The following is an 11,957-nucleotide window of genomic DNA, read 5'->3' as shown; positions in this document are numbered from 1 at the left end:
AAGCTGCATTGATTTATCTCAGACTGGTCACAGGATTTCCATTATTGGAAGTGATTCTAATGCCATCATTTCAGGAAAGCAGTTAAAATAGACGTACTGGTAGCAAACCCCCACCTGGGAGAGTAACAGCCCACTGAAAAGGGACCCAGTCTCTCCCAGACCAGTACCTGCTGCACCCAGCAAACATAAAAGCACAGAATATAAATATAGAATATATGCACTGTGAGTGACCATGTCTCCTTGAGGTCAGTAGCCTGCTGCTACCCCACCCTTTCTTTTATCTGACCATGCAGTGATGCAGTTGTTCTTCTTCAGCACAGCATTGACGGCCGTATAGTTGTTCTTTAACACTCCTACTTCGTAGTCTTTACCCCTCAGTCCATCCTTCACAGCCTAAACGCAAGCAAAATAAAAATCAGAGCTGCGATTTTACTGCCATGATATTGGTGACAAGGAGGTGACTGTCTTTCATTACTATATCAATCTATCAATGATTTGATGTGAGGCTCTGTGGTTTTACCTGGTTAAACCCCGTCTCAAAATCCAGTCTGTATGTGGAGTTCACAAATACCACAGGGTCCTTAATAGCTTGTTCCAGATCCTTCCCAAACCACAGGTAATTCATGAGTGCCTGGGGAATAGAGAGACTATGGATGGACAAAGCATTTTGATGATCCTGAGGATATTGATTGTATGTAGAAATGTAGGGTTTAATGTATCTGAGGGTGCGCTAGACATTGAGGAGCACTCACGAGCGCTACCCTAGTGGTGATCCATTGGCCCCCTGACCCCCCAATCACCAGCGTCTCCTGCTTGGATTTAGAGTAGAGCACAGAAGGAGCTGTGAAGGAAGGGGGCCTCTCCCCTGGAAAAAAAATTGCACTTAAAATGACCCACAAAAAATAGGACAAAATCACGCGTTAAGGCCATTACAATGGCCTTATGTGCATAGTATATAAAACAATGCAGAGTTTGCAGGGAGGCAAGGGCATGAGGCCTCATGTGGGGTCATCTGACCCTTAACTGCCATCTAATGATCATATAGCTGTGGTATTAGGTTTCTCTATATTTATCAGATAAAAAGCCCTGCCAAAAGGCCAGATAAACATCAATTATGACCAGGAACTCACAGCAGACAAAGAAATTGGCCTCATCCCACCACGGATAGCGGGTGGGTAGGTCAGCCAGGGTTTGTTAATGTCATCGCACACCAGCCTATCTGTATAAAAGATATACCTGTAAAAGTCTATCTGTATAAAGATACACTTGAAAAATCTTCCTTCCACTAATGTCTGTGTAAGCTTTGGGTGAGGACTGCAGTGTGAAAGAAAGCATCATTTTGCATCACATGATTCAGAGGAGAGCCCCGGTTCATGTGTGCTCTCATAGATTGTTAGCTGTTAGCGATATGTAGCATCTCCATGATCTAATCTGGCAAGCCCAATTGTGAGAAAATGGAGAAAAAAATTGGTCATTCCAAATAAAAAATGAACTTAAGTAGTTACCCCAGGGGATGGCAGTGGTTTGGGAATGGCAGTGGTCTAGTGATTAGGGCAGTTTCCTGCTGTAGCAACCAGAGGGTTATAGGTTTGTATACTTGCTGCAAAAGACAGCCTGTGTGCCCTAGAGAAAAGCACTTTCCCCAAAACTACCCTGGGGATCTGTGCTGTGGCTGACCCTGTGCCTCACTCCTGCCCTTTTGGGTTTGGGAGTGATACAAAAAGACACATTTGAAAGCAGACAAAGTTGTATTCCTTAACATTGTGTGTTCCGTTTGTTCATTATTTAAGATGCCAGAAACTATACAGTGCTACTCTATAATAAAGACTATTGTAGTCTCATTTAACAATTGTCCAAAACACTGTGGATATAAAATATTTGATTAGATTCACCAACAGTTCCATTAAAATAGCCATGGATAGCTAGTTTAGGCACAGGAGCTGGGACAAGAAAAATATGCTGAAATGTAACTTTAAATATTGGCAGTTTTATGTACCTGGACGCTTGCATCTGACATTCAGGAAAAAAAAAACAGACCATTCTTGAGCTAAATAAGTATTTTTCTGACTGAACAGCCACTTTGCATTATCTCATCAAGATTAATTGAACTGAAAATGTAAGCCTTCGTAGCTTTGGCTGATGTAATTTCTTGTCATATTACCAGGTAAGATGCGATCTGCAAGTTCACAGAAATCAGCCAGTAGGTTGTTGAGGATGATTCCCGTTTTGGGAGAGTACACCTTGGACCCAAAGCTGCAGAGAGAGATGGAATAGAACAGTCACTGGTTCTCAAATGATCAATGAACTACACTGAAAACACTGAATCCTTTAAAGGTGGGATCAGTCAGACCTGGCCTATCTGCCCAACTCAAAAGGAGCAGATCTTCACGCTTACAATGTGCAGTAATCATGCACCCTGAATAGCTGACACAAAAAATGACCTTTAAAATGACTTTTAATACCATTTATTGATTCTTTCAAAGAAATAAACTCATTCTTCACTCTTAATGTTCTTATTTAAATGTATGTCTACTGCCCATTAAAAGCAGAAGGTGAAAGTGAAAGGGAACTACACTTAATGTTTTATGTTTCATGGTGACACAGGCATTCTATCCTGAAGTGAAGCTGAACTGTGAAATTCTCAGCTGCAGGTATCTCAGTACAGAACAAAGGCTTGTGTTCATTGATGGTTATTCTTTGTGGTATCTTGGATTTTTGTGAATGTGATATTTACCAATATTTGCAAATACAAACTGAATTCTGTCAAACAACAAACACATGATGCTACAAGAGCTGCGGGGAAAAAAAAAATTTTGGCTTCAGGTGGTACAGTGAACTCACATCAGAGGTGCTCACAATTCACTGGTCTGGGAGTGTTGTTAGCCTGGTCTGACATTGTTGCTCATTAAACTTGAATGGATACACTTACGTTCTATTCTGTTGGAAGTCAGGTAAGAGTGTATGCTTGATGAATGTAATTCAATGTAATGTCAATTAAGGTTTGAGTGTCCTTTGAGACACACACTCACGGGTCGTTGATGGTACTGGTAACTGAAACTGCTGTGCCGTTCTCATCCAGAACCGATATATGTGTGGTGCCCACACTGTCCACAATGGAATTGGTATTATAACCCAGAAGGTTGCTGGCAATCTTGGCGTCAATCTGTTGTCTCTGTTCAGCTGCAAACTCTTCTTTTATCAATTTTTCTGATGCATTCTTTGAAAAGAACCACGTGGCAAGGAAAAAAGTCAGACATTCTGTGGTGAACGGAGTGGTTCAACAAAAAACATGTTTTGTTCTTCAAGTGGAAATGAAAAAAAAAAACTGAGTTTAACAAAACATTACTGTTCAGCCATTCCACTGAGATGGCAGGTTTGGGAAGTTACAGTTCTATCTGTTTGCACGTTACTGGGATGGCAAGTTACAGGCTGCCAGGGGAGGCCCAGGATAGAATTATAGTGCTTCAAAATAAAGTGCTAAACTCAGCTCTTGACTTGGTGGATGGCCTACCTGACAATACAATTTACATACTGCATATTGGAAGCAAATCTAGCTATATAGACAGCTACTTATGAACTAGCTAGATAACTACGGCATGTACTTATCTTTAGTTATTCTGATCTAGGAAATAGGAACTCTGGACACCCACACAAGTGTAATGTACAAATATGTAATGCTGCATATCCTTAAGTTTGTGTTTCTAATCAATACATTTCCTGCCAGTCAGTGTAACAAGCTTTGACTATATCAGAGTAAAACTGACAGTGACAATAATATGACTAAAGAGAAACTCAACCCACTGCATGAGCCTTGCGTTCCATCCAGCTGATGTGAAAACTTACCCTGAACTCTTGAGACACGAAGCTGTAGTCGCGCGTATAGTTCCTCTGTTTGTTTGCATGGTCACACGTCACAACATAGCGGTGATAAGTTTGAATTCCATCACCCTTTACTGAGTCTGAACTGAGGTTGTAACCTCCAAAGGACAGAAACATTCTGGATCTGACTTGGGAAGACTAAGATTAACACAATGCAGAATCACAAAGGCAAATTCAACATTACATGAGCATCAGTACCAACTATCTTAGAGGATATGATATATATATCAGGCACATATATATATATATATATATATATATATATATATATATATATATATATATATATAATGTGCCTGATTTGAGCGGACACAAACTACATGGACTTATCCTATACCATACCATGTTTGCTAGGAAATTTCTAACATATCCCCTATGAAATATTCCAAATTATTACATGAGATGCAGGTTAAGCCTACTGGAGTGTAGTTTCTCTGATCAATATGAGCCCCTGTCTTATAATATTCTAACTTATATATAACTTATACATACCTATATATACAGTTCTGGTCAACATTTTTGGCACCCCGGTATTTTAAGTACATTATGTACACTATCTTGAGAAATAATTGGAAATGCACCAACTTTGTATCATCAGACAGTTGTATCATCAGTATCGTCAGCAAACTGCTTAATAACATTGTGAAACAGGAATGTCTTCACCATTGTGAAAAGGGAAATGAAGGTGGCCTTGTTAAGCATTAAAGCCTTCATTCATTGGTTAATTCTAGTCATGTGAGCACTGACAATTTATCACAGGTGAGTCTAATTTCACTGCAATGACAGTCTACTTCATCTTTTCACTCTGATATGAATTATTCAAAAGGGTGCCAATAATTGTGTCCATGGCAATGTTTCTGTTTTTACACTTTTTCCAATTCTTAGTGTTTTACCCTGTGTTATCAAACATGTGTGTGTATAACGATCATAGCTGTTTCACTACACATTTTTTAGGAGATATTGTACATTATGTACTTAAAATACAGGGGGGGCAATAATGTTGGCCAGAACTGTATCTTATATTTACATACATTTTCATTCTTTGAATTTCATTCTTATGTCTTGAACTTTGTTCTCCTTTACTAAAAAAGAGAGATCCAACAGTATTATGTAGTAGCTAGCTTGTACCTTGTCTAGCACTTCTAATATTGTTGACTCCTAATATGGCTTTTTGCTTGTATTGTACTCTGCCTCACTTGCGTAGTCCCAATACTCAGTGTAGTCCCCATGTCAAGCTTAGACAGACATGAGTCTGAGGAAGACATCTCGTGCAGCTTCATAGAGGCAAATTGTGGGTGCCCCCTTGACCAGTAGGCATGGACAAAGCCTGGCCAGCCTACCCACCAATTTATTTCTGCTGCCGTGGGCTCCTGATCATCTTCTGATGAGCTGGAACTGAACCCAGGCCATAAAGCTCAGTTTACATTCAAACCAAATGGTTTCAGCACTGAGCTACTTGGAAGCTCCATTTCTTACATTCCACTGTTTCCTAACAGACACTTGGTTCTGAAATAATTCCTGGACTCCTGAGACATAAGCATTAGCCTACAACGTTTTATAGCAACATGCAAACTTTCAGGCCTGAGGGGTGCAGTGAATCCTGCTGTGTGGAAGCACAGCATGCTCTGTCACATCTGCAGGCAGTTCTTTGAGAGCAGCAAAGCACTGACCTTTCATGACATTGAGGATGAAACCAATAAGAGCTCCCCCTGCTGGGGGTCGGGGGAAATGCATTTTGTACTCTCCTATGGATACATTCCATGCATCTGTCACTTCAACTTTGAATGATTGCAAATCTTTCAAGGACAGCTTTCCACCTACAAAGCAAATTGTGAAACATTGGCATGTGTTGCAAAATACCCTGTTTGGAATGGTTAATGAGGCCAAAAACTTAGCTGATTTGTTGTGTTTACAATATAGAATTGGATTAAAAAAAACATCATCAAAATATACACATAGGTTTAAGAAAAACTTAGAATTAACTAAAACAAAGTTTTCACACAATGTTTCTGTTATGTATGTATCTGCACTGTAACTGCATTGTCTCTTTGTCCTGACATTTAAAATTAACTGTACTTTGATGCTCTTACTGTGCTAGTTTGCATAGCAAAAAAGGGAGTTGATCTACAAGACAGGATATCATTCAGGATAAGTACCTGCATCCTTTATATCCTGGATTAGGTCCTGTGCTATTGTCCCATTATATAAGGCTTTGGTCCCTTCCTCTGCAACGACCACCAATGTTCTTGCCAGCTTGTTGTACTTCACTGTGTCTCCAGCTTTCAGCAGTGTCCCATTCTTATAAAACAGCTTACTGTAAGTCACAATAATTATTTCATTAACTCCTCCATCCAACTCACAATCACAGATTGCAAAGGGAAGCTATATCTCAGATTCAGTGTCCCAAATTCATCATTCCTCCTAAGAGTCCTGCTAAAAGTACTTTTAAGAATACAAAAGTCCAACCTCAGAGTACGCAAAGGGAGCTATTTATGAAGCTTCCTTCTCCTGCTCTAAGCCAAGAGTAAGACCATTTCCTATGAGTAGATCTGAGCTGATTTTTACAACTTGTGAAAGGTTTAATGAGGGTGAAAACTCATCAGATGTGCAGATGTAAACAAGTTTAAGAAAAAGTTAATTTAAAAAAATTGTTATTTTGCACACAATGCTTCTTCCATTGTTGAGTCCACATTTTATGCTTTTATTGCACTAATTTAAATAGCAGCAGAAGTGATCTGATCTACACTTTAGGATATCGTTTACTCTCAGTGTTTTATAGGTTATATCCTGGATAAGGGCTTCTGTTGTCCCCCATTACAAATACCATCCCGCCCATCTTTCACAATGATTTCCAATGTATCTGACAGATGTCTACTTTACTGTGTCACCAGCTTTCAGAATTGTGTTACTCTCATCATAAAACAGCTTACTGTCACACAAATCACAGTAATTATTTCACTAACTCTTCTACTCAAAACTCAAAATCACACTTCATACACACACTTCACAAAAACTTTAGCTAAAGACAGCACTTTTGCCTGTGAGCTCTCATATACTAATGTTTTGAACTTAGATAACTTAACATTATATAATAAGGATCTGCAAAGAGAAGCAACCATGAATCAGTGTCCTAACTCCATGTGTATTGTACTTAATTTCTTCACAGTGTACACTTTTGTGCACTTTTAGAGTGTGGAATAAAAGAAAATCTAACAATCAGAGTATCTAATTAATTTTATAAATTCATATGTGTGAGGGAGCAGCCCTTCACTCCACCCCAACAGACTGAATGTTAATTGTTTAATTGTTAAATTGAGGATCCTCATATTGTCCATTTTCCATCTTGTAAAATAAGCGCTTTGATCAATTAATTACAACTGAAACAGGTTTCACGTTTGTCTTGATTATTTAATAATTGTTTAATTGTTTTGTTAATTGTCTTGTCTTTCTGAGAACCAGTTAACTGGTCACACCTGCACTAATTAGGTTTGTTATATACAGGTATGTGGCCAGGTTCAGTTGGTTGGAAGCCATTTTGTGTGCTGGTAGCTGTAGACTGGTTCTCCTGTGTTTGTGAGTGGGGTTTTTTTTGTTTTGTTTTTTTGGATTGTTTTTTTGTGAAGTTTTACTCCTTCTGTTAGTTTATGTGCAGAGCATTGGCCAGTTCTGTCACAATATAATCAAATTAATATGAAAAAAATAATGCAAATAATCACATAGCTTTGAAACTAATTACACCAGATATCTTGATCATAGGCACATTCTCCCAAATTGCTGCATTAGAGCTATAAAACAAGCATGGGTGTTTCAGTACCATAGTGGTGCTGCATCGACAGATAGACAGTGCTGCTGAAGATGGTATTCCAGGATGTGGGAAACTGTGACACCCTCTTTGGCCAGTTTGATGGCAGGCTGGAACAGGTCAGAAAAGTTCAGCTTCCCATAGCGCCTGTGTGCCTCTTCATACCCAAGGATCTCACCTGGGACACCGATCCACTGACTGCCTGCAGGGGGAGACAGAGAAACATGCCAGCTGGCCACATGGTAAAATAGGCAAGATGCTGAAAAAGTACTGAATGGAGCACATAATAGTTCACTTCTGTGCTTTGCGTCTAACAGCTTGTTCTTGCTCAATAACACTTAAGAAAGACATACCAAAACAAATTATCACACCTTGAAAATATGTTCATGCCTTTATCTCCATATCAGCCCATGATCAGATTTATAGTAATCTACAAAAACGCTCTCCTTCTACACTCTCTTCCATGTTTTTGTCTTCTCTCCCATCTGCTGTGTCATTCTTATATCAATAGAATCTGCATCATCTTCATTCCTGCCCTCCCACTTAACTTTGCAGACTCTACTTCGTAGACTGTCTCTGTTCTCTGACTGTACAACATCTTCACCAACTCTGTGGCTCTTTGACACGCTGTGCTGATGTCCTTAGATGCTGCCACAAATGCTGCAACTCCTACTGTAGGGGGTGAACAAACTCTTGCTCTCCTCCGAGACACACGATGTCTTCAACGCTTCAATGTAGCTCACATACTAAGATGTCACAGATATGAGTCAGAGGAGGATGCTTCATACACAGCTTCACCCTGAGAAAACCGCAGGTGCCCAATTGACCAGCAAGGATCACTGATTTGCAATGGAGCACAGCTCTGACTGACCTACCCTCCCCTATATCTCTTGGTGGGATGAAGCCCATTTGTTTCACATGTGTGGTCATCGCTGGCTCATGACACAGCTGGGATTGAACCCGAGACGTACTATTCAACCTTACCACAACAAGTACTCTTCCTACTAGGGCCACTTGGGGCAAGCAACACTGTTCTAATGTGGCTCAGACGTAAGATTTTCTCAAGAGGGAAAAAAGATCACACTTTTTAGGTAAATGTTAATGTAAGAAAAAGATTCAATTAAAATTTCCTTCGCCCCTTAAATAGCAAGGTTGATCAAAATGGTCAACGCAAGCTAGTTGAAAACTAAACCACAGTAATTACATTGAATGTTCCTGTAACATTTGCTAACAATTCAAAATTAAATTAAGACCAAATTACATGAAACACTGATCGATTTGCAATGCAATGACTATCATTTATATGTGAATGAGTCCACAGATGTGAAACAAAGAGGGAGGATCATAGTATTAGGAAACAATCTGCTTCAGTGAAATTTCCAGGGAGACTCAAAAACGATTGTGTACGTAACACAGCACAGGTGAGGGTAAATATGATCCATGTACTCTTTTCATATTTTAGAGGTTCTTATTTCTATAAATCCTGTATAAATTTAATAGGAAAGGCTTTTGTTGTACCTGTCCTGTCCCTTCTGGAACAATCCTTCAACAAGTTTGGGTTATAATTTTGAGGAACAGTCGATCTTGCATTTATGATCTTCACCTTGCCTGAGAAAAGTGAAACATAGATTTATTGAAGTGATCTGCAGGGAAATGTTTTTTTTTCAGTTTTTGTTTTTGTTTTGTTTTTAATGTAAATACCCTTTTGCATTTAATACAATGCACTTAGTGCACTTAAAACATCCAGATAAACAACAACAAAAACAGAACAGAAGCTGGTTAATGAACCATTACCAATGTAATCTTTTTTTACATTACGTTATTGACATTCAGCAGACAGTCGTATCCAGAGCAACATTTATACAGCTAGATATTTACTAAGCCTGTTCTGTTTGCTGTATAATTAATTTAATATCCAAGAAGGCTACGAAATATATAAGAGCAGGATGTAATAGAAATAAAAAAAATATTTGCACCAAACTGAATCTAACAAGTTACCTTACTGTTCACTCAAACATGCTTTGATCTATTGAGCCAATGAGATCAAGGCGGACCTACCTGAAACATGTATCAAAACAGGTAAATAGGTAAAACAAAACCAGCAGACTTGGATAGAATGATAAAATGAACTTCAATAATTATATAATTTCATTCAATTTGACACAAAGATGCTTTTTAAAGTTATTTCTTAATTATGTCCAAAACAAATAATCATACAAAAGAGCTTAATTTATTATTATAATAATAAATTAAGTATATAAGTATAAGTATATAATAAGTATAATAATAAGTATATAATATAAAATAAGTATTTACATAATAACAGTAAGTATTTACAACACGATATGGCTTTTGAGTTATCCATGTTGATTACTGAGGAGGGTCAGAGGTCTAATGCACGATGAAAGACCAAAGAAGGTTCTAATATATATCGAAACAGATGGTGACTGTATATCTGAGAGTGAAAGCTACATTGCTGTTTGCATTAACCTTGGTGACTTTTTGCTGAAACGTGTTTTCTCACCGCTTTTCTCCATCACAGTGAACATCAGTCCTCCACCAAGACCCATGCTCTGTGGGTGGATGATAGAAATGCACAGAAGTGCTGCTATGGCAGCATCCACTGCTGAGCCCCCCTTCGCCAGGATGTCCCTGCGTTGGGAGAGAAAAATGCATGTGTAAAGAAACAGGTGTGGCCAAAACGCTCTTTGAGAAGCGAATCATAGACATGCAAAATGTAGTCCTCCAATATTGTGGCAGACAACTAAATGCTAGAGGGGGACTTACCTTCCGATTTCAGAGCATATTTTTGAATCTGTGGCCACTGCACCATGTCCCTTAAAGCAGGATGGTTCCAAAACAACTGCTATAATGACAGCAAGAGAAGTGATGATGGCGAATAGCAACAGCACTCCTAGCGCTACTTTCGCCTTTGTATTCATATTTTGAAAGAGAACGCACAATTCTACTGCTATCTCACACTGTGATCTGTAGATTAGTTCTCAAAGAGGACAAAAACAGTGATATATATACACTCTACTCCGACTTTTACAGCCAGTTCCAAAGTCTACCCTCCAGCCCTCCTGCTCTCATATTTACAGATGTGGAGATATACAGCTGTGGAGAAATTTTCAATGCAAGGCTGTTCAGGATAGCAGTTCAAGCCCTCAGATAACCCTGTGATTAAAAGCGAAAGTGAAGGTTTTCTAGATTAGCCAACGTCAGTATTTCCAGAGATTGCCAGCTCAAAGGTTGAAATGATTATGGAAGAGGTATGGAACGACCAAGCTGATCATCATGACCGCACAATATGTAGTTGAGTGGGGAATGAACAGCAGCACTAAGTGAGTTCAGAGAGAAAAGTGTTTTTGATAGTTAGCTAGCGAACTATGTATAGCACCCCCCCCCCCCCGCTTTGGTTTAAGGTTTGTAAGCATGGTGATGATGTTATAAAATAAACAAATAACATTGCAAAAACCTGTAATTGATGTAGGACACTCTAGATAAGAGCATCTGTAATTGTAAAGATATGGCCCATCATTAAAGTCCTTTCCAATCTGAAATTATCAATGCGACGCTGCTCAGGATAGCCCTCAGATAACCCTGTGATGAAAAGCAAAAGTGAAGGTTTCCTTCGATAGTCCCCAATGTCACAAGTGGTCCATTCAGACAGGAATATCTGGCTCCTGTGAATCTTGAGACAGAATTAGCAGCAAAGTTACCTATGGAGAAACCAAAGTCTAGTAAGCAGACTCAGGAACAGCCTCTTTCCCTCAGCTGTTGGCCTGCTGAACTCTGTTCTGGGACGCTAACTCCCCCACCCCCCTGACTGCTCCTTGCACATGGAACTTACTTTGTTTTTTTTGCACATTGTACAATGCTCCACCTTCTTCCCTTGAACATCTCTATTTTGCACTGTGGTGTCACGATACAGAACAGTGTCACTATACTGACCTACCTTGCGCTTTCCACATGCCAGTTTTATACACCATTGCTATTTATTTATGCTGCTATTTATATATGCTTTTTGCACTTCTGGTTAGATGCCAACTGTATTTCACTGCACAATGACAATAAAGTTGAATCTAATCTAATCTAATCTAATTTCGTTTACTAGCAATGCTTACTACCTACCTAAAAGCTAAGTCAAATAAGATAGCAAGTTACATGAAAACTATTATCTATCTGTGCCACAACATGCACCAACCACTAAGGTGAAAGAACTTGAGCTTGAGCCTTGCCAGCATGTGAGGGCCATTATGTCACGGGGGTGACT

At 39.1% G+C, this 11,957-nt stretch overlaps 1 protein-coding gene across 1 annotated transcript; it reads right to left on the bottom strand.

Moving 5' to 3' along the window:
* Window positions 1-246: 246 nt before the first annotated feature.
* Window positions 247-11,673, bottom strand: LOC118776080 (glutathione hydrolase 5 proenzyme-like). The gene is made up of 13 exons (XM_036526157.1): window positions 11,640-11,673; window positions 10,469-10,547; window positions 10,206-10,333; window positions 9,200-9,289; window positions 7,694-7,883; window positions 6,036-6,193; window positions 5,550-5,696; window positions 3,844-3,977; window positions 3,030-3,217; window positions 2,162-2,253; window positions 753-865; window positions 521-631; window positions 247-393 (listed from the first exon to the last, which is right to left on the bottom strand). The coding sequence occupies exons 1-13, from the start codon at window positions 11,671-11,673 to the stop codon at window positions 247-249; spliced, it is 1,611 nt and encodes a 536-aa protein (XP_036382050.1).
* Between the last annotated feature and the right edge of the window lie 284 nt (window positions 11,674-11,957).

Source organism: Megalops cyprinoides, chromosome 4 (genome assembly GCF_013368585.1).
Source record: "Megalops cyprinoides isolate fMegCyp1 chromosome 4, fMegCyp1.pri, whole genome shotgun sequence".
Lineage (NCBI taxonomy): Eukaryota > Metazoa > Chordata > Actinopteri > Elopiformes > Megalopidae > Megalops > Megalops cyprinoides.
The sequence above is the reverse complement of the archived record's forward strand: the minus strand, read 5'-3'. Positions and strand labels throughout refer to the sequence as shown.

Bases quoted from the DNA above. Each gene is read 5' to 3' on its own strand.
- LOC118776080 (XM_036526157.1), bottom strand. From the start codon at position 11,673: ATGGTGTATAAAACTGGCATGTGGAAAGCGCAAG. The intron at 10,334-10,468 runs GTAAGTCCCCCT...CTCCCAACGCAG, and splicing joins ATATGCTCTGAAATCGGAAG to GGACATCCTGGCGAAGGGGG. The intron at 394-520 runs GTAAAACCACAG...GCTTGCGTTTAG, and splicing joins TTGAGACGGGGTTTAACCAG to GCTGTGAAGGATGGACTGAG.